We start from the raw sequence: 24508 nt of genomic DNA on the forward strand, positions 1-24508 counted from the left end.
CACCGGATTTTATTTATTTTTTGTTCTTCAATTTCCAGTTCGGTGAACTATCGCTGACGACGAACCCGAGCTATGCGATCTACAATTCGCCGGTGCGGAGCGTTTACAGTAGCACCTGTAACCCGGCCGGTGCGACGTTGACGACGACGGCCGTGCTGCCAGTGCGGACGACTTCGCCGAACATCTACACGAGACTGCCTTTGCGGGATTTCACACCCGGTACGTATGACAGCATGCTCAGCACGTCCCAAACGTCGTCGTCGTCCGGTGGTGGCAGCGGTTATGCCACGTCCCAAATCTACACCGCCAAGATGCCACTGCTGACCACGAACTATGCCGAGCTGGCATCACTGGACAAATGATAGCAATCGGTGGGATGCGATTTCGCCGAATCGACTTCCATGACCACCATCGCTCCAGAGGATGAAGGTTCAAACCCAACCAAACACACACGTATATAAAAAGAGAGAGAGAGAGAGAGAGAGAGAGAGAGAGAAAGAGAAAAGCAGTGTCCACCATTGGTCAATTCGAACTCATTCAAAACCTTCCAATGGGCAGCTTCTTGCCATAGGAGTACATACAATAACTCGCCATTAATTTCATCTTGCGCATCAAACTAGTTAGGAAGCCGTAGGTAAGCTTTTTTAAACAGAACAAAACAGAAAACAAAAACAGAGTACTGTACATAGTTAGAGTTTCAATTTCGGCACTAGCTGTAGATTAGCTAAATTATTGTTAAAGCGGAAAGAAAAATTTTGAAAAGGCACCCCATAGTAAAGTAAGTCGTATTCACGACAAAAGGGGTAAAATTGAGAAAGAAAAAATTGCTAACAAAATCATCATGCTACAACAGGCGAATTGTCAAACAATTCGCCTGGTTTTTTTTATGGTTAGTCCGCGCAGCCCCGCTCGCCTCCTTCTTCCGAGCAATGTGATTTCGGTTAGTTTTCAGAACCTTCTCCTAGTGACGGCAGAGGCCACCACAAAAACTTGTGTAAACACCCAGGGCAGAAGAATCATATTATATTCGTTGTTATCAACGCCTACCTAGTTTAAGTCAACACAGATATAGATCCAGTGCGTATCGAAATCCTTTATTTACACTAGGGCATCTACGGTGTGTTTTTACCCAGCCTGCTGTTTGAATTGAATGTTGAATTGAAAATAGAAAAGAAAAAAAACGATAGATACGATTATTTCGTGTTTTTGTTTGTCCTATAATCTTCGGTCAAGATATTCGTTATCAAGTGGTAGGCTATAGCGAAACGAAACGAAACGAATGAGTAAAACGGAACACTAAACAGGGAATAGTTCAATAAATTCACACTAACAAAACAGAAAATAAGATGAAGAAAAACAAAAATACAAATATCTCACCAGGAAACAGACAAACCGACACCCGAACGACACGGAAAGTGGAAAGGCGAGGGCAAGTCAATAAAAGTAACCAACTTCATATCAATTCATATCAATGATGAGAAATGAATAAACAGCTGGTAGAGTAATGAGTGTGTTCGGTGGATAGACAAACGTCTATGGGTTTCTAGTGTTTGAACTTGCGTTTTTATGACATGATTTTTTACTATCGAGGGGCAACAAAACTGGAACTGGAATATTACTCTCTTCATCCTATGTAGCAATGGCAAGCGCCAAGTTCTTTCTCATGAGAATTGACATTTTTATCCCATCTTAACGGTAATACTCGAGAAATAGATACCATACTGTCATCGCTCTTTATTTACCTTGGCTTAAATTGAAAACATCAAGGGGTGAGTTTACGGTTCGTTTACGATGTCGTAATCGCTCCAAAGTGCCATACTTTGTCAATATTATCTCGATCGAGTCGACAGCTCAGCTCAGCTCCTGCCTGCATCCGCTTGGTTTGTGTGAGTGTGAGTGTGGGTAAAGCCAGCTATTCTTAGGTGATGGACAAAGACCCAATTCACCGGGGAACCGCTCGAGGGCGGCTGTAATTGCCCCCACCCGCGAAACAAAACAGAGGGGCTTTGGTTGCACACATGCTATCAAAACGGGGTTACCACCGGAGGTTGGCAGGCAGATCTTGCTGAGCACACAAACACAACAGCAGAAGGTAACCGAAAGGTATACGGTCGAATCGTGGACTCTGGCACTGAGTACAGTAATTTCATCAACCGATGACAAGCCGATAATTGCTACTGAGACTCTGCGGCATCGCACGGCACGGTATGGACGACGATTCCGCCGGTTGTGGCAAACGTGAAAACAGAGCAAATGTTACCCCGGGGATGGACAACGGCACTGGAAAAACATGTCCGCGGCAAACGAGCTAGGGTTTTAGGGCAGATCAGCAGCGCGAAACGACCGTCAACGACTGGTTGTCGAAGGACGAAATTTCAATTGAAATTATGTTAGTGAACTCAGTCATTACTTTGGGAAATTTCATTGACTTTTTTTAAATGTAACAAGTCAAGACCCATTTTCACGGGTAGCCTACTTCGATTCGATTCTGAATGTGACAGAAAGATCAGTTTTTGTGATGAAATGTATAAAACTCGTAAATTCACTCGAAATGAGAACGTACGAATAAAATTCACAATGTTTCAGCAACATTATTGTCATTCCAAAGTATTGTCAATATCGTCAACCCAATTGACATGGTAACTTGTGTTCGTGGCTTTCGAGAAAATCACGCGTTTGGAATTTTAAATATTGCAAATCAATATTGAAATATTGCGAGAAGCGTTAACTGCATAATAGGGGAGACCGGGGCTAGTTGGCCGAACGGCCGAATGGCGAAGTAGCTTTTCTGAAAAGGCTATTATGCGCAGTGGCGACATCTATAATGATTTTGATGGAGCATTAAGTCACTTAGGCACCGACGTAATTTTAGGTGTTTTTGTGTTGTCGTTTGTGCAGGAGTGCGTGTTTTCTTTTTTCGGCACTGATGAGTAAATTCTATTTTTGTAAAGTAATACACAGTACCGTAGTGAGGGTGAGACGAGTTGATTGTTGTTGCAGTGGCGTACCGAGGAAATTTAGCGTTTGGGGCGTAATAAGATTTGCCGCCCTATCGCCCAAGTCATCTTTCCGGAGATGGAGTTCAGCTGTTTATTTTTTGCTCACTAACTAGCTTGCTTCATTTAGAATTGGAACAAACTTTTGCTCATATTGTGGCGCTCCTGGTGGACGGATTTGGAAGTTCTTGGCGCCCACGTGTCGGTAATTTTGTCAACTTAACGTATGATTTTTGATATTCCGCAAATCGACTGTACTTTGTAAACAATCAACATGGAAGCCGAAAGAAGGGAAAAAAATTGTGCACAATTATTTGGAAAATCCATTGTGGTCTGCATCTAGGCTAGCTAAACAGCTGAAATTGCCCAAAAATACCGTATGGCGCGTTATCAAACGGTATAAGGAAACATTGAAGCCGAATCGGGACCCTCAAGCCAATCGTCGGAGTGGAACTGTCGACCGGAAACTGCGTGGTAAGATTTTGAAGACGATTAAGAGGAATCCTAATCTGTCGGACCGTGATTTGGCCAGAAAATTCGGTGCTGCCCATAGTACCGTGAGGAGAAGTCGACTCCGGGAAGGAATCAAGTCGTATCGAGCTAGCAAACAGCCAAATCGGCCCATAAAACAGAATTGTGTGGTAAAAATTCGTGCTCGGAAACTATATGACCAGGTGTTGACCAAGTACGACGTTCACGACGACCAAGTGTATTCTGGTGGACGATGAAACCTATGTCAAGGCTGACTTCGGGCAAATCTCAGGTCAAAAATTTTACTTGGCAATGGCTCGGAGGGGGGGTGTTCCAGCCAAATTTAAATTGGTTTTTAGACGACAAATTTGCAAGAAAATTTACGATTTGGCAGGGCATTTGCAGCTGTGGCAAAAAAACGAAAGTTTTCGTTACAAATAAGACAATGACATCGGAACTATACCAAAAAGAGTGTCTCCAAAAACGAATTTTGCCGTTCATTCGATCCCACGATCATGTTTTGGCCAGATTTGGCAAGCTGTCTTTACAGCAAAGTCTTTTAAGAATGGTATGCAGAGAAAGGGGTCCAGTTTGTTCCGGAAAAAAACCTTAACCCACCCAACTGCCCCCAGTTCCGCCCTATTGAGAAGTACAGGGCAATCATGAAGAGGAGCCTCAAGGCAAAGGGCAAGGTTGTCAGTCAGATGACAACCTGGTGGAATAAGATAGCTAAAACGATGGACGAAGAAGGTGTGCGCCGCCTAATGAGCCGCGATACAGGAAAAATTCTATCATTCCTTCGAAACCGTGACGAATAATTTTATCCGTATTTTTTCTTAAAAGTATGAAGAAAACGCAACATTTGTATGAAAAAAATCTTGAATTCAATAATAAATAACTGAAATACTGGCAATTGTCTTTGTTCCAATTTTATCTGAAGCAAGCTTTAAACAGTGAGCAAAAAAAAAACAGCTCCATCTCCCTCTCCGGAAAAATGACTTGGGCGAACAAAAAAAGGTTTCAAGGTTTGATTTGCCGCGCCCCTAAAAACGTTGCACCCGAGGCGAATGCTCTCGTCACCCCCCCCCCCCCCCCCCCCCCCGCCCCTTTCCCATTGTCAATTTCTTCAAATTATTTTCGAGATTACACTGGATCTCGGTGTTTTAGGCAATTCATTTGGCATAAATTTACATTTGGCATAAAAATTTCTCAAACCTCAAAATTTTCCTGAGTTATAGAGTCGAGTTTTTTTTTTCAAAGAAATTTTGAAATTTTAGATCTTCATTCAAGAAAAAACTACAAGGATGTGCCCCATGTGGTTGTTCGAGCTATTGATGTGGAACAAGTTTGTTTTACGAGGATTTTCGAAGCTATACTGTTTTATATGCGGATTCCCGAAGTTACGCGGTGCGTATCTCCCGCGTAACAGAAGACTTCAGTGTTATAAGAACCAACATCGAACACGCGAACCCGGACTCTGTTTGCTTTGATCCGTGTTTGTCTTGTATCCGATGAAATTATCGATATTACATTAATAGCCCAAATATATGCAATTATAACTACGTGCATACTAGCGTAACGGATTTCGATGTTTATGCTTCTTTTCGCCAGGCTTGTATTCAAGTTTTGCATGCATGCAGTTATTTTTATAGCATTCAGTTCTCTACTATTATCACCATTCTGCGATTTCGATAATAAATCCAGTTCATCTTATTTAAATTAGAAATTAATCTTAAGCACTCAAAATCTACCTTGAGATTCTTGCAAAGTGTCATAACAAAGCATTTTATCCAAACTCGCATGACACAAGATCAAAGCAAACCAATAAAAGCTTCAAACCGTTTTATGGCACATTTTGTCTTGCTGTCTAGCAACAACCTACCTCTAGCGTGCTACGCGTAGGACTGAAACGTTAGTTATAACTTCCCTTCTATTTATAGATTCGCGTGCTTCCAACAGCTTCGCTTTTGCATCGATTGACCAATCAGAGTGATTCTTTCCCTTTGATAATCTTACTCCTTCAAAAACCGTCGTCTATGGCAGATTTTTATCAGACAAAGTATGACACTGGTAGCTATTAATCAAAATTTCAATCATACATAATTGAAAATACGTGTCTTGATACATTCAAATCGAAACTTAGAAATATTTCCAATCAAATGGTGAAATAATATTAATAATTGATGCAAAATTGGCATCAATGCATGTGAGCTGTAAGTGTTTAAAACCTGGCCACATTTCTACGTGTATTTTTCCTTAAGTTTCTACTTTGCACCCCTATATAGAAAATAAAGATGTGTTCCGCATCAAAAAAAAATTTTTTTTCTAGTTTTAGTTCCCGAAGTTTTAAATTCTAAGACATTTGGTATAAAAAATACCATACCGTTCTAAGATAAAATTCGTAAAAATTTTGGTGTACAGTCGAGAAAACAATTGCATTTTTAGTCCTTATAAACATCGCATGACTTTCATATCTCGACAGCGGGAGCGACTCTTTTTGGGAAAAGTATTATTTTACTCTGGTTTGCCTATCCAGAACGAGCCAAAATTGTTTAATACAATCATTCTAACTCTCTACCATCGGAAATATGTTTAGCTATTTCCGATCAAAATTTCAGTAGTAGGAGAATCGTAAATAACAAAAAAAATTTTTTTTGGTCCTAGTTCAGATTTCAGCTCTGGAACTCGGGTTCAATACCGTCAACCCAATTGACATGGTAACTTGTGTACGTACACAGAAAAAAATTATTAATTTTACAAGTGACATAATTTTTTAAACGATACAATTCATAACTACTTAACTTCTCGAATGACACAATATTCCATTCGTACAGAAATTTACTGGCTCCGAATGTAATCTGCACTCGGCTAGCAAGTGAGACTATATGAATTTATAAGCACGATTTACCAGCCAAGCAGATATGTGCTTCTGTGGCTCAGTCGACTAACTGGTGTGCTTTGTGATCTAATGTTTTTCGGTTCAAGTCGCGTTGTTGATGTCGATCTTTTCATTTTTATTCCTTTCGTTTTCAAGGCATGTAATTTTCAAATCACACAATTTTTCATGATCTTCATAAATTTGTGTGAAATATGACGCTTCATTTATGTGCATCTGATAAGATGTAAAATCACAAGAATTTTTCGAACTGTGTTCATATAGCCTTTTCGAAAACACCAAACTGTTGTGCACTTCTCGTACGACTATAATACGACCTTAATAACAGGCATCGGTGGCGATTGTCGTGAACAGCAATCTCTATATACTAGAACGGAAGCGGAGGTTTGCAAAACAAAAACTAAATATTATTATAATTACTTCTTGAACGCACTTGACGATGATATATCAGTAACTGAAGTTTCTAACTTCCTAAAATTAGTTTTAGGATCCTAGATAGTGTTTCGAAATTAGGAGAGTTTCAAAATTGCATTTTTAATATAATCATGATCGGTCGTGCCCCATACACACACAGAAAAAAATTATGAATTTTACAGGTAATATAATTTTACAAACGATACAATTCATAACTACACTCTTAGAAAAAATGAAATTTACGCTTGACGAAAATTCAAGCATGCCGTAATTTCTTCGGCGATGACACAATATTACATCTCCTAACATGTAAAAATAAACTTTGCGTCTGTATCGATGTAAGCTTAAGCTACATTAACTGTGAAGTTACTGATATGACTCATCTTTACTGAATTGTGAATGTAAGTGAATCGCGATGCTCCATTTATGTGCATCTATAAAGATGTAAATTTTTCTTAGTGTGTACTTAACTGTTCAAATACCGCAATATTCCACTCGTACAGAATTTTACAGCCTCTCAATGCAATTTGCACCCGGTTACCAAGTGGCACTGTATGGGGTTATATGCATCAATGATTCGTCAAGTAGGTATGGGATTCCATGGTTCAGTCGATTAACTGACGTGCTTTGTGATCTAATGTTTTTCGTTTTGCGAGAATGTTGGAAAATAACTATCGAACTGCCAAAAATAAACATGCTCTCGAGCAAAACTAAATCTAATAACTACACACCAAAAAAAATGAATAATACAGGTGTCTTAATTCCTCATACGATGTAATTCATAAATACCTAATCTGTCAAACGACGGAAAATTTCATTTGTAATGACTTAATGTTAGATTAGCTTGAATTTTACTGGTTTTGACTGTAACTTGCGTTCTACTAGCAGGTGTGACTGTATGCATTTAAATGCTCCTTTTACCAGCCATGCAGATGTGTGCTTCTGTGGCTCAGTCGATTAACAGACGTACTTGCGATCCAATAATTCTCGGTTCAAGTCGCGACGGTTGCTATTATTATTGTTGTTTTTTTTATTTTAACGAATTTCATGTCATGGAATTTTAGACACAATATTAAATGTTCTTCCACGTGAATTTGCGTGAACTGCGACGCTCCATTTATGTGCATCTAATAAGATGTAAAATCACAGGGATTATTTTAAGTGTGTACAAACTACTAACTGCTCGACTGTCAAATTTGGACGGAAAATTTAAATAATTCGTGAGATGGTCCACAGCCTCCGTGTTAATAGAAATACTTAAAAAGGGGTCTAAATAAACTATGTTTTTTTAACAAGAGGATATTACAAGTAAACCCTGTCAGCTTGGAGCGAATCTTCAGTTCAGTAACGCCATCGCACGGCATCACATTGAACATAGTATGTCAATTGTATGGATGCGCACGAATTTGACATTTCTCTTAACTACTTGTGTGTACAAGATTCGATGCGGATTCGCCTGAGTGCGTTGCCAATGATTTGTTAAATAAAGGGTGTTGCCGATGATTTTTTCGAGAAATGGGAGAGATGGATACCTTCTTATTATGATGTCTTTGCAATGTACTATTTGTGTTGAAAGTAAGTTTAGCATATTGCTTTGAAAGTCATGGTCATGGTGTCCTTAGCTTTGAAAGTCATGGTGCCATGAACTCTCAGTTATTACAGATACACAAGCGGAAATGCGATACAATGAATCTCAAATGTCTTTACCGGATGAACGATAGGAAAGGAACTGGTTGTTCTTCGCAAAGTGGTTCAAAGGAACAATTTCACTAGAAAGAGATAGTTTGCATACTCGAGTTCAGTCTCTGAGGTGTATTTTTCACAAATTCGTACTGCAATGCTAGATATTTACCTTGCCTCAGGTAAAACTAAGCTGAACAATGTTTCTGATTTGGTTGACTGGATTTGGAAGTATTTTTTTTTTAATGAACACACACACAAAATAAGAATCACTTGAATCTCAAAATTCACTTGATTATCGCAGAGATCCCGAATATGTACGTCTCATCGATTCGACTATTAATGAAAAAAGTGAGATAATGCTTATATAATACGATGGTAGAAGTTTCGTATAGATCGCTGCAAGATAGATGACAGTTAAGACCTATGGTTCGAAACTCCGCATGGCCAAAATTGCACTGTTAAGCTGTAATCATTTCGTAAGAATTTCGGGAATCATTAAAACCGGAAATATCTTGTTGTTTGTTTCCGTAATAGCTGGATCATAAAATGCTCATTAAAAACTAAATTTCAAATCCCGTAAAACTGCATAATCAAACTTACAGTACTACATTATGGTTATCATAAAACGAAACCTATGTAATCAATTTCATAGGTATGGTGAACTTTGTAAGGCACTTTTAGCAGCATGTTAGGTGATAGAACCGGGAAATACGTTTAACTCCTCAAGTTTGAAAGTTCATAATTGTCTAAATCAGTGATTCCCAAACTGGTCCCTACAGCCCACTAGTGGGCATTAGTTCATTTTCAGTGGGTAGTAAACTCAAAATTGTTTACAGGTGGGAAATGATTCGCAAAATGTGGGCTTCGGCACTTAAAAAAATCCAATCTATCAGTTGCAAAAATGATGTGACTAATGAGATTTGTGAGAAAGGAAACGAAAGTAAGAAGATAAAAATTTAAGTGCTGTTACGACCAAGAATTCATCAAATAAGAATGAGTGTAAATAGTCTCAATGTTTCATTAGAAATTCATATCATGTCTATATTCCAAATTGAATTCATACAAAATACAGCAAAATAATCAGGTCTACGTTCAGAATTATTTTCAAAGGTCAAATCCAAAATCTGGTTCAGAATCCTCAGGTCAGATCCAGAATTCAGATTCATGTTCGGAATTCACACCCAGAATCCTACTTCTTGGTTCAGAATTCAAGTTCAGATCTAAAATTTCTGTCAGGAATTTAGACCCAGAACTTAGGCCTGCGACCAGAACTTATGTCCAAAACACACGAAAACCTATGTATTCTTGTCAGGAGTTCATGTCTATAACTTATGTCCAAAAAAGCAGGCCTAAAATTCGGATCCCGATTTTCGCTCAAGAAGCCAGGTTCATGTTCTGAAACTAGGTTCAGAATTCAGGTCCAGAATTCAGGTGGGGAGTCAAGGTTTAGGATCTAGTTTCAGGTTCAAAAATTCTGTCAGAAGCTGATCCGGGGTCAGAATTCTGGCCCAGAACCTAAGTCCAATAGGAGGTTGAAAATTAAATTCCAGAATCCAGATGCAGAATTCAGGTTCAGATAAAAAATCACTGTCAATAATTTTGATTAAAAATCTGAGTCTGAGTCCCAATTTTTAGGTTCAGAATTCAGATTCTGCACTCAGATCACAAATTCATGTTCAGTGGTTAGGTCAAGTTACTCAATTCAGATCCAGTTTCTGAGTTCCAATTATAGTACGGATTCCTGGTCTGGAATTCAGATCTTGGCTTAGAATCCATGTGCAGAATCCAGCTCCAGATTCAGAATTCAAATAAAGTATTCTATATCATTTTCAGAATACAGAATCAGAATGCAAGGTCAGAACGCAGGTCCAGAACACAGATCCAGAAATCAGGTCTTTAATGATGCTTCAAAATTTTGGCCTAGAATCCAATTCCAGAGTTATGTTTCTGAATCCAGCTTCAGGTTCAGAACACAAAATCAGGATCAAGTTCCAGGTCTATATTCCAAATTGAATTCATGCAAAATACAGAAAAATAATCAGGTCTACGTTCAGAATTCAGATGGTCAGAATTATTTTCAGAGGTTGAGTCCAAAATTTTGTTCAGAATCCTCAGGTCAGATCCAGAACTCAGATTCATGTTCGGAATTCACACCCAGAATCCTGTCTCTTGGTTTAGATCTAAAATTTCTGTCAGGAATTTAGACCCAGAACTTAGGCCTGCGATCAGAACTTATGATTCTGATGTGTTCCTAGTATCTCTGTCAAATTTGTTGAGTAGAACTCTTGGTTGAAATCCTGAATCCAGCTCCAGATTTAGACCTGAAACCTTCATCGAGAGTTCAAGCCAAGAAATCAGGTTCAGAATCTTTGTCAGAATTCTGATTCCAAAACCATGTCCAGATTCAGTATTCAGATCCAGAAACCTTGTCGGATATCCAACTGCAGGGTCCTGGTTCAGAATCTTGGTCTAGGTTTAGAAGCTCTATCAATAATTTAGGTTCATGTTTAGAATTGAGGAATCCTAGAGAACTCAGGTCCAGAATCCAATTCAGGCTCACAGTTCAAGTGCACAATAGGATCAAAGTTTAGTTTCGGAAGCTCTGTCAGAAGTTCAGAAAACAGAATTCTGGCGCAGAATCCAGGTCCAGAATCTAGGTTATGGTCTCTGTCAGGAGTTCAGATTCACAATCTAACTTCAGGTCTAGAATCCAGATACATGTTGCGAATATAAGTACTGAATTCTGCTTCAAGTTCAGAATCCATATTCGGATAAAGAATCTCGTTCAATAATCCAGGTTCAGATTCAGTATTCGGATCCAGAAACCTTGTTCGATAGTTCTATATTCTAATCCAGTGTTCAGTACCAGAATGCAGATTTAGATATCGCTTAGTTATTACTGGGTGAAAAGACTTGGGAGTTTTTCTAACAATTATAGAACCAAATTTATCACCAAAACTTATTTTTTTTTGACGTAATTTCTCCTGTGGAAAGTCGTCGCTTGAGAGTCGCAAATGAACTGTTTGACCTTAAATTAACTGTTTGATTTAAAATGTTCGTCTTCCACACAAGAAGTAAAACCAGAGCTAGAAATGACTGCAGAATGCAGAACTTATTTCCATTACCCAATGAAAGGACGATCTTTCAGACTGATAAAATGAAAACAATGAAATCCAAAAACTGGCATCATAAGCTTTCAGAGACAGTTATAAATCCATCCGCAACCTTCTCCAATCCAGGGAAATCGTTCTGTCAACTGAACTACTGTGGATGTTATGAGACACAACGCAGGAGACTTCCGGTTAGAAAAGAACTGAATGTGCACGGTCGGTTAAGTTCACATTTTAGTTGATCCCCTGTGATTCAATTTCGCACTCAAAAACTTCATTCCTCTACCAGTCGATTTTACTTTATTTCTCCGGTTGAGCAATGATATGTGAGGTTTTGTTGTTGTTTTGCTTAGCCAATGTTTGAACGATTGGGATTGGGAAGCAAATTATTTGTTGTATCATTTCTATTTCATACTTAAATCTCGAGTTAACTGCAAAAATGTTGATTGTCGCTGAATTGTAAAACTTCTTGGTGGGCAGTAGAACGAATAGTATATTTAAAATGGGCATTCGACCAAAAAAGTTTGGTAACCAACGGTCTAAATACATGGAAATAGCCGTGTTAAATTTTTGTCGTTTTCGATTGTTGTCGATCTCATCCCGAAACTTTCTCCCTAGCCACTGTCAAGTGGTACGGATAATGGGATCATTTTCAAATACGATCACATTTTTTTATCACATTAATCTATCGTATGGGTTGGACATTACATGGATTCCAATGAACAATGAAAAAATATTCAACTTTCACCATGATTGAATGTCTGTGTGTTTGGCAGCCTTGTCGAGTCAATTTTATTTCTCTTTCCTTTTCCAGAATGCTATCAGGAAACCAAAGCGAAAAAAAATGGTGGATGCATTGAAACTGATTTTGTTTCACAGAAAAATACAAGACTTTATTTTTATCGCGGTAACATATATGTTTTTATGTACTAGTCGCATCTAAACTAAATTATCTAGACTTTGTCACGGTAGATTTATAATAAAAGCTTTCAAAGCCGAGATATTCGATGAACAAGTAGAGGTATGCATTTCCGAGCGTTCCAATTTTCAGCAGTTCTTCAGTCAGAAAAAAATACAACACGACCGCTAAACTCAATGAATCATTCTGAAATATTCTCAACTAAATTTCGTAGACGTTGTCAGGTGGGTTTTTCAATATTCTGTACCGTTTCCAAGTAAAATTAATTAGAAACGGGAAAAGAGCAAAAAACCTACCACTTTACGGTACTGTCCTCAGCCCTTAAGTAAGTTCTCTTGCGAAAATGACAGTAGCTTCTCTAAATCTTTCAAGCCTTCTGTATATCGCATTAGTTCCAGTATTGCTCACCTCATAGGTGATAAAAAGTGATAATACAAGTACTCACCGTTTCTGATATTTCTCCGTAGGTAATACTCGACCAATAAAACGATTTCATTTGATTTCTCCACTTTCATTTATTCCATAACCTGCGAAACGAAGGTTGAACCACGCAAAATAAAAACATTCACTCTGGCGAACCCACTCCGTCACCACAAAAACACTTAACAGCTATGTTTATTTTAAACTTGAAACTGAGATCGAATAAACAGATTGCAATTTTCCTTTTCTGATAAAACAAACAGTAATTAACCTCCTACCTATCCACTGGTTCGGGGGCCGAGCGAGCGGCAGCTTGACGGAAATATGAAACTTGCTCGGCCATTGTCAGTGACTACTGCGATCGTATCGAACTCTAGAAAACTGAACCGCTTGTGGCAAATTTTACAGCAGGGATGGATGGAGAACGATGACGAAAATAGCTGTTGAAGAAGTTTCGATGTTGGAAATCGGCAATCTTTTCTTAAGCTAATATCAAAATAAAGGGTGATTTTTTAAGAGCTTGAGAACTTTTTTAAACAATAAAACGCATAAAATTTGCAAAATCTCATCGGTTCTTTATTTTAAACGTTAGATTGGTACATGACATTTACTTTTTGAAGATAATTTCATTTAAATGTTGACCGCGGCTGCGTCTTAGGTGGTCCATTCGGAAAATCCGCTTTTTTATCGACAAATTTTGTTCAGCGATGAGGCTCATTTCTGGTTGAATGGCTACGTAAATAAGCAAAATTGCCGCATTTGGAGTGAAGAGCAACCAGAAGCCGTTCAAGAACTGCCCATGCATCCCGAAAAATGCACTGTTTGGTGTGGTTTGTACGCTGGTGGAATCATTGGACCGTATTTTTTCAAAGATGCTGTTGGACGCAACGTTACAGTGAATGGCGATCGCTATCGTTCGATGCTAACAAACTTTTTGTTGCCAAAAATGGAAGAACTGAACTTGGTTGACATGTGGTTTCAACAAGATGGCGCTACATGCCACACAGCTCGCGATTCTATGGCCATTTTGAGGGAAAACTTCGGAGAACAATTCATCTCAAGAAATGGACCGGTAAGTTGGCCACCAAGATCATGCGATTTGACGCCTTTAGACTATTTTTTGTGGGGCTACGTCAAGTCTAAAGTCTACAGAAATAAGCCAGTAACTATTCCAGCTTTGGAAGACAACATTTCCGAAGAAATTCGGGCTATTCCGGCCGAAATGCTCGAAAAAGTTGCCCAAAATTGGACTTTCCGAATGGACCACCTAAGACGCAGCCGCGGTCAACATTTAAATGAAATTATCTTCAAAAAGTAAATGTCATGTACCAATCTAACGTTTAAAATAAAGAACCGATGAGATTTTGCAAATTTTATGCGTTTTATTGTTTAAAAAAGTTCTCAAGCTCTTAAAAAATCACCCTTTAGTTGTTGTTTTAATTCTGAAATCTTTATTTTTTTCGCTATTTTAATGTAGGAACGACAGAATAATTGAAAGAAAAAAAAACGACAGTCTTTTACTGAATCCACAATAGACGTTTTATATCCACCAACAAAAACAGACAATTCATAATTTACTTTTCCCAATCAAAACTCGAACAAGTTATTAATGATCGAAGAAGCTTCGTACCAGCAGCAAACAACATAACTTTCAAAAGAAGTGAATACTTTGCGATAAGTGACAAAAACACACAATCCGAACGAGGAAAAAAATAAGTATTAACGATTAGTTCAAAAGATAAATCACTTTACCGGACAAATATGTACATAGCGAAACTGATCAGAGTAAAAACAAAAAACAAAATAAAATGAGTTTGTAAATATAGATAAAGTCCATGGAACAAAGAAGAAGAAAAAAAACAAATTTAGCAAAAGATAGTTAATGTTAATGAAACGAATCGAGTATATTTTAAGTCGAATCGAATCGACATTCGGTGGGATGGGCTTAGGGGGAAAATGTATGTTCCCAGTTGCAAAACCGAATATCATTACGCGTCCCGGTTGGAGCACGGTCTCCGATCGGATCAAGAAGACAAATGAACAGAAAAAAAAATGCAACGAAACAATAAATGAGAGTAAACTTTTTGTTGGGCCAAGTTTTAGCAGAGTCTGAATGGATGTGAATCATGTTTTTAACTACGTATGCAAAATGTGTATGCAAAAACAATATTTTCAACTAAATGCAAGAAAATGTGAATTGAGTCGTTCGGAGGAAGATTTATAATTTATTGTGAAACGGAGAAAATATAAGAAACAAAGATCATTTTGTTAAATTCGTTTCGTTTTCTTTACTCAATCGAAAGAAAGTCCTCCAGACCTCGTCGAAGACCAACGTTTTTGGTTCGATTGCGCCGCCACAGAGCCAGTGAAAGTTAATTCAAATTCCATACCCAATGGCACAAAGCGAACGAACGAATTTTCTTTCAGTACTCAAAGGAAAAAAACGACTGTCTGTTACTTGCTTCACAAAAAAATAAGAAAAAATAATCTATTTCTTTCATAGTAGCCTTATGTTAAATATTGAAGCATCAGATGTTACTTTTCATTATAATCCCTCGAACGGTCGATACCGAGCACAGGAGGAACAACCCAACAACAATGGACTCACTGACTATCCGAAAAGCTCGGTTGAAATACGAAGAGCAAAAGAATCCATAGCTGAAATGAAACAAACCCCGGGGTGGCTCCGACTTTACGCGCAACAGGACGGACGGACGGAACACTGAGGGAACGGTCCATTTCCATACCGATCCTACGATGGGACTGACTGTGCGCTCCACAGAGTAATTGTTTGTACACTTCATAGCCTTCCAGCCGTTCCATGCCAGGTCAACAGTTTCGTACAACAGGTTCAAGTGATACAATGTTACTCTGGCTCTAGTGCTGGCTCCGACTCCGACTCCGGCAACGGCTCCAGCCTCAGCTTCGGCCGAATCAGTCAAATGTGCGGAAAAAATTCTTCGCTTCAGCAACTCAGCTTTTACGGCATCGCCCCTCCCACAGTCAACCTGATTTCGATAACAACTTCACTCTCGAGTGTCCCTAATCGAGTAAGAAATTAAAAATGTAATAACGTTATTATGCTCAGCATCCCAAAACAATTTACCGTTTTTGGTGAAAAAATTTTCCTCCGGGGAATCAAAAACAATCCCGAACGGGTCAAATGGTTTTTCCGTTCCTTACCGGGTCGTTTCATTAATTACGTTTACTTATTTCTCTACCATTTTCGCCGCAGAAAAAAGAACAACTTTGGGATAATTCAGCAATCCGTTTACCTGGTTTTCTTTTTTTTCAATTCAACGAACTAAGACCAGCAAACAACAACAATCGAGTTTTACATCTTGTGTCTACTCAGTACCGAAAAAAATGAACGATCATCGTTGTGAAGAGCATCCGGTTGGAGCTGCTCTGTCCCAACAATGCACGAAAAGCCTAGATTTGAAGTGTTTGTTCATCCTAAATCGAAAAGTATAAAAGTGGCAAGCCATTTTGAAGTGTCACAAAACCGTATATCCTTTGTTACTAGAAAGATCGGTAGGAATTGAAATGGAAAGTGCAAATATTGATGAAATTTCATCCAATGAAAGAGCAAAAAAACAAAACGCGTTGAGAGACCGAACGGTTAGATTGATGTTGAATATACCGATCCACGGAACGACACTCAAGGAAGTCTTATACTATCGCTGACGTTCTTGCTGTTCATAAGATGTTTTACACTCAACTATGCATTGTACATTCAAACCTTCATCCAGTTGTCGACAGAATATTAATTGTCTGGCAGCGGTTTACAGAAAAAAAAACTGCAAATAACTTTAGTCTAGAGCTCAGGGAGATGTTGACTCATTCGAATTCCGATGACTCATTTCGAATACTGAGAAAATCATATTCCGAGGTCACCTCAGTGTGGACAGAAACCACACGCTGAGCATAAGGACAAAAGCTGGCTTGATCTCGACGTTCGGTACATATTGAGACAGCGAGAGCTAGGCCTCACGATCCTTTTGGTTTAAAGAGTTTTTAGCAAGAGGTGTCAGAAAAGTTACCACCGGGATAACTGGCTTGTGGCCGCCAAACGTTCCATCGACCAGCCCCGCCGAAATGAAATGTTGGCATCAAATGGATTCAAACATTACGAAAAGACTTTCGATGCCTTCCAATTGGCAAGCATTTCTTACCGTATCGAAACTGGTATCGAAGGTATGGAAGCCTTCAGTCTTCTGAACCAGCCAATTGCACCCTTGGACCATAACAAGTATGATATTGTACACTTCTGAATATTTTTTCTATGAACGCTCCTGCGTAAAACACTAATACACCCAAACCTCCGTTAACGTAAACTTTTTTTACGTTACCTCTTTTTACGTAACTCTTTTTACGACAAAAATCCCAAATAACGTAATCTTTTTACCTTTTTTTATATATATAAAAAATAGGTATAGAATTCGCTCAAACTTTCGAAAAATTTTCCGAGGCCCGGAGGGCCGAATGTCATATACCAATCGATTCAGCTCGACGAACTGAGCAAATGTCTGTGTGTGTGTGTGTGTATGTGTGTGTGTCTGTATGTGTGTTGTCAACTAAGAGGTCGAGACCTCAGAGATGGCTGGACCGATTTTGATCAAACTAGTCGCAAATGAAAGGTCTCCCCGTCACCCAGAACGCTATTGAATGGTTTTGAGATCGGATGTTTACTTTTTGAGTTATACGAAGTTTTATGTCAAAATTTTCAGTTTTTTGACAGTATCTGTCACATTTTACCTTGAAAACAGAATATGTTTCCAGACTTAGATTTCGCTCGGTAATACCTATCCAACAAGCCATAGATTGTTAAAATCCGTCCATTTTTAACGGAGATATCGATATTTTTATGTAAGCCTTATTCCAGTAGAAGGAATTTTGAGCGCTGTATGAAAAAGCAATGCTTGGGAGCAACATGAAACACGATTTTTTATACTGTTACATATAATTGTTTCTAAGTACCAAAAAGACTGTGTACAGCATCCTTTTTTATGACAATTTGCCTCGGACCAATTTTAGCACGGTTCATTTTTGGCAACATAATCTTTCGAATATGGCATATGTAAACCAGATGATACCAGCATTATCGAGTTGGAAGTAATTCCATAATTATATTGATTTAAACTATTTACAGCAATAAATGCTGGAAGAACATGACTTCCATATACCATACGACTCAGTTCGTCGAGATCAGCAAATGCGTGTGTGACAAATAATTTCACTCAATTTTCTCAGAGATGGTTAAACCGTTTTCTACAAACTCAGATTCATATGAAAAGTCGTATACTCCCAAACAAGGTTCCTGAATTACGTTTGGATCCGACTTCTGATTGCGGAACCACAGGATGATATGTGAAACGAAATTCAAATAATGCAATTAATTTTTCTCGTAGATGGCTGAACCGATCTAAGATTCAAATGAACTCTAATGTCGTTTTCGCTTGATACCAAACCTAACCCAGTTTCCACCCTAACTGCTGTCAAACCGTTTGTTTGAAGCTAGTTTCGAACCTAGTTTTAACGTTGTTGAACTGAAAATCGAGTCAGTTTCGAACCTGGTTGTTATATCAGGTTTGCTCAAACCGCCGTTGCTAAGCGCGAAAACAACACAGTTTCGTGAAAAGTGTTTGTTTGAAGAAACTACCCTGGGTCAGTTTCAGTGTTCTCAAGCGAAAACGACATAAGAATCATCTATGATTCAAATGAGAGGTCTTAAAATCCTATAAAACCTCTTACTTTTTAGTCTGATCCGACTTCTGGTTTAGAAAATGCAGGGTGATTAGTATAAAAATGTCCATTTCACATAAATTAATCAGGTTTATCGGGTTGGCAGATTTGGATAGTCGATTACCAAATAAATTTATTTCAGTTTGAGCGGTATTCGTTTTTGGATTCGGAATGTACCCCCAAATTTTAATTCGCACTACAATTTCTCAAAGATGTCTACACACTGCTCAGGTGAATTTAACTGATTTCGGCTACACCGATTTTAGAATTCCGGTTCCAGTATCGAATCGATTCTCAAAGCTCAATCATTTTCTCAAAAAAGACCAAATCGAACTTCAAAAACAAATATTACAGGACTTAAGGTCCCATACAAAATTGGTGAATTTTATCCGATTCTGGAATTACAGATAATGAGTTTATAAATTTCATGTAAATTGTTTGGCGTAATAATTTATGGCCATTCGAATCATTTTGGGCTATGCTAATTCCTGAATACCGGCTCTGGAAGTACCATAAATAATGACGAAAAACTCTAAAGTGGAACTTACTTCGACATCTCATGGAATGTTCAATCGATTGTCGCACGCTACGATTGAAATTCGATACGATTTGCAGCTTCGACATTACAGGGTAATGAGTGATTAAAATCTCAATTTGCCGTTTAAAACGACGATAATTAAAATAATGTCATGAGAACTAAAACACCTAAGAATATCCATGCAAAACACATGCGTATTTATAAAAAAAGGTATCATCTCACTGCTAGGTGGATTAATCACGTTTTTTACGTTGAAAATACTTCGTAAAAAGAGGTTTTTTCATACAATGAAAATCGTTTCCGGCTGATTAATATTCCATGAAAATTAGTACAATATGGGTATTTTCGGAACGGGTTTGATGACTAGATGTCGGAAAACGATGTTTGAGGTGGTTCTGGATACCAAGATGGCGACTTCCGGTTTATTGATATTTCTAGAAACCCCTTACAATATGGGTATTTTCGGAGCTGGTTTAGTGCATATTGCGTAGAAAATAATGTTTGAATATTAGTGGATTGCTGATCGTATCCTATATTGTATTAATATTTTCGAAATGGGAAGAGTCGCTTAAAACAAACTATGTTGTGCCTCTAAAAATCACGTGATGAACTGTGAGTTCAAGTGTTCCACTCTGTACTCCAGCTGCTCGTCAAAAGTGTGCCTGTGTGTGCCACAACCTGTGCAACTTCATGAAAACGAAAGTATCAATGTTTTATGTAATGTAAACTTATATTGGCTATTTTTTGCAAATATTATTTAATTTAATTCTCAATTTATTGAGTAATTAAGGTTTTCATTGTCTAAGTCATAGTCCTCCCTTGATACCTTCCACTATCTATATATGTAACACATAGTGACTGGTGTTACACCCGAAAGAAGGTGATAGTAAACCTTTTATATAGCCAAAATTTGTACAGGAAGGTAGGTCCGAAAATCATCCTTAATGAGTTTTTTCCAAAATCAATTTGATTATTGTGTTTACTCTCTAATACGGTCGTCGACGTTTCAAACATATACCGAACGCTTTTGGATGGAAAACTGTGGTTATTTAAAAATAGAACTAAAATGTCTTATTTCATCATTCATCGAGCTGAGTTGAATGATATATAACGATAAGTGTCTCCGAGCTTTAAACAAATTTTTATTTTCATTCAAATCTATATTCTTTCTATAGAGAAATGCAAAAATTATGGAATTTACACGACTCAACAGTGATCAAAATCGAAATAGATGTGACAGTGCCAAACCATATGATGTACGTTTTCTTAAATCGGTCAGTCTAAACCGGAGCTTTATTGTTTAAGTGTAGGAAATGTACTCGTGAGATTGTTTTATGCCTCACCGCCTCTATAACAGGAATTCGAGTCAGGATTTTGAAAAAAATCATTTTTTGTGTACTATTAAATCCGTAAAGAATATTGAAACATTTGCAAAAAAACTGCCTTTGGATTAAAATATGCAGCTAAAAATTAGAAAACTTTAGAATTAAAAACAGTTTTGTTAAATGTGTTTTACCTTTCTCATATAAAAAGGTTATGCAAGCCGACTTTCTAACCGAGGCCCGGAGGGCCGAGTGTCATATGCCATTCGACTGAGTTCGTCGAGAACGAAAAATGTCTGCGTGTGTATGTAACGTTTTATTACACTAAATTTTATAGGAGATGGCTGCACCGAATTTCACAATCTTAGATTCAAATGATAGGTCTTGAGGTCTCATACAAAATGTGAAAATGAGTACACCAACTTTTTCCGGAGTTGAATAAACCGATTTTAACACACTTGGATCAGTTTAAAAAACTCTTCAGGTCTGATACAAATTCCTGAATTTTGTTTGGATCCGACTACTGGTTCCGGAGTTATGAGTTAAATGTGCAAAAAAAATAAAATTATTGTACTAACTTTTCACTGAGATGGCGCAACCGACGATAATTAAAATAATGTCACGAGAACTAAAACACCTAAGAATATCCATGCAAAAACACATGCGTATTGATAAAAAAAAGGTATCATCTCACTGCTAGGTGGATTAATCACGTTTTTATATATATAAAAAATAGGTATAGAATTTTCTCAAACTTTCGAAAAATTTTCCGAGGCCCGGAGGGCCGAATGTCATATACCAATCGATTCAGCTCGACGAACTGAGCAAATGTCTGTGTGTGTGTGTGTGTCTGTATGTGTGTTGTCAACTAAGAGGTCGAGATCTCAGAGATGGCTGAACCGATTTTGATTAAACTAGTCGCAAATGGAAGGTCTCCCCGTCACCCAGAACGCTATTGAATGGTTTTGAGATCGGATGTTTACTTTTTGAGTTATACGAAGTTTTATGTCAAAATTTTCAGTTTTTTGACAGTATCTGTCACAATTGACCTTGAAAACAGAATATGTTTTCAGACTTAGATTCCGCACGGTAATAGCTATCCAACAAGCCATAGATTGTTAAAATCCGTCCATTTTTAACGGAGATATCGAATTTTTTGTGTAAGCGACTTTTCCCCCATATTCCAGCAGTAGAAGTTCTGAGCGCTGTATGGCAAAGAAAGGCTTGGAAGTAACGTAAAACACGACTTTGTTACTGTTACATACAATTGTTTTTAAGTACCAAAAAGACTGTCTGCATCCTTTTTCATGACATTTTGCTTCGGACCGATTTTAGCACGGTTCGTTTTTGGCAACATAATCGTTCGAATATGACATATTTCAAAATGGCAGTACTTCCGAATTCACAACATTTTCATAATTATATTGATTTAAACTGCTTACAGCAATAAATGCTGGAAGAACATAACACCCATATACCATTCGAATCAGTTCGTCGAGATCAGCAAATGCGTATGTGACAAATAATTTCACTCAATTTTTTACCTTTTTTTCGAAGATGAGTCAACCGTTTTCTACAAACTCAGACTCATATGAAAATTCGTATGCTCCTAAACAAAGTTCCTGAATTATGTTTGGTTCCGACCTCTGGTTCCGGAACTACAGGATGATATGTGAAACGAAATCAAAATTGTGTAACTCATTCTACTCGTAGATGGCTGAACCGATCTAAGATTCAAATGAATTCTAAGAATCATCTAAGCTTCAAATGAAAAGTTTCAAGATTTTATAAAACATTTTGCTCTTCAGCCAGATCCAACATCCGGTTTCGGGGATTGGTATAAAAATGTCTATTCCACATAAATTATTCAGGTTTATCGGGTTAGCAGATTTGGATAGCCGATAAAAAAAATTAACTTTTTGTCGATTCAGAAAAATTATAATCTCAAATTGTCGCTTAAAACGACGGTCATTAAAATAATGTCATGAAAACTTAAACACCGAAGAATATTCATGCAAAAAACACATGCAGATTGGTAAAAAAAGGTATCATCTCACTGCTAGGTGGATTAAACACGTTTTTACCTTTTTTTATATATATAAAAAATAGCTATAGAATTCGCTCAAACTTTCGAAAAATTTTCCGAGGCCCGGAGGGCCGAATGTCATATACCAATCGATTCAGCTCGACGAACTGAGCAAATGTATGTGTGTGTGTGTGTATGTGTGTGTGTCTGTATGTGTGTTGTCAACTAAGAGGTCGAGATCTCAGAGATGGCTGGACCGATTTTGATCAAACTAGTCGCAAATGAAAGGTCTCCCCGTCACCCAGAACGCTATTGAATGGTTTTGAGATCGGATGTTTACTTTTTGAGTTATACGAAGTTTTATGTCAAAATTTTCAGTTTTTTGACAGTATCTGTCACAATTGACCTTGAAAACAGAATATGTTTTCAGACTTAGATTCCGCACGGTAATAGCTATCCAACAAGCTATAGATTGTTAAAATCCGTCCATTTTTAACGGAGATATCGAATTTTTTGTGTAAGCGACTTTTCCCCCATATTCCAGCAGTAGAAGTTTTGAGCGCTATATGATAAAGAAATGCTTGGGAGCAACGGAAAACACGATTTTTTATACCGTTACATACAATTGTTTCTAAGTACCAAAAAGACTGTGAACAGCATTATTTTTCATGACATTTTGCCTCGGACCAATTTTAGCACGGTTCGTTTTTGGCAACATAATGGTTCGAATATGACATATATAAACCAGATGATTGCAGATTTTTTTTAATTATATTGTTTTAAACTACTTACAGCAATAAATGCTGGAAGAACATAACATCCATATACCATTCGAATCAGTTCGTCGAGATCAGCAAATGCGTGTGTGACAAATAATTTCACTCAATTTTTTACCTTATTTTCGAAGATGACTAAACCGTTTTCTACAAACTCAGATTCATATGAACATTCGTATGCTCCTAAACAAGGTTCCTGAATTATGTTTGGATCCGACTTCTGGTTCCGGAACTACAGGATGATATGTGAAACGAAATTAAAATTGTGTAACTTATTTTCCTCGTAGATGGCTGAACCGATCTAAGATTCAAATAATATCTAAGATTTGCTGATTTGAATAGTCGACAACCAAATAAACTTATTTCAGTTTTAGTGGTATTCAGTTTTCGATTCGGAAGGCACCCAACAATTTAACTCGTACTACGATTTCTCAAAGATGTCTATACTGATTTTTAAACATATTGAAACAAATGTAAACTAATCAGGTGAATTTGTCTGACTTCGGCTACACCGATTTTCGAATTCCGGCTCCAGTATCGAATCGTTTCTCAAAGCTCAATCGTTTTCTCAAATAAAGCCAAATCGAATTTCAGAAAAAAATTCAAATTAAAATAAACTTATAGTCCCACACAAAATTAATTAATTTTATTCAATGCTGACTTCCGATTCTGGAATTACAGGAGGATGAATTTTTAAAATTCAAACCGATATAGAAGATGATAATCCCGAAAAGCTTGAAAGTTGGACTCAAAACTATTGCAATTTATTCGTCATATGGCCATACGAATCGGTTTGGTTTATGCTGGTTCCTGAATACCGGCTCTGGAAGTACCTTAAATTACCGTAAATTCTAAAGTGGAACTCACTTCGACATATCATGAAAAGTTTAATCGATTGTAACCTTATTAGATAGAGTAATGAGTGATTAAAATGTCAAATTGCAGCTTAAAACGACGGCCATTAAAATAATGTCATGAAAACCGAAGAATATTCATGAAAAAAACACATGCGTTTGATAAAAAAAGGTATCATCTCACTGATAGGTGGATTAAGCACGTTTTTACTCTAAGTTTGACACCTTATAGTAGGCAGAGTCGCATGTTAAAAAGCAAGTTCAGATATTGATAAAATAATGCTCCTAGTTCATGGTACTTAATTTTCCAAAAATAAATATATTTTCTTGATTTTTCG

The 24508-nt window shown here is 37.6% G+C and overlaps 1 protein-coding gene across 1 annotated transcript in view; it reads left to right on the forward strand.

Annotated features, from left to right (window-relative positions):
* The window catches only part of LOC131430499 (nephrin), a 422669-nt gene extending 407487 nt beyond the window's left edge, over positions 1-15182 (forward strand). The window contains exon 19 of the mRNA XM_058595533.1: positions 39-15182. Coding sequence (XP_058451516.1) covers positions 39-362 — 324 coding nt within the window. The 3' untranslated portion in view covers positions 363-15182. The remainder of the gene's footprint in view (positions 1-38) is intronic.
* Positions 15183-24508: the final 9326 nt, after the last annotated feature.

The sequence above is a fragment of the Malaya genurostris genome, chromosome 2 (assembly GCF_030247185.1).
Source record: "Malaya genurostris strain Urasoe2022 chromosome 2, Malgen_1.1, whole genome shotgun sequence".
NCBI classification, from domain to species: Eukaryota; Metazoa; Arthropoda; class Insecta; order Diptera; family Culicidae; genus Malaya; species Malaya genurostris.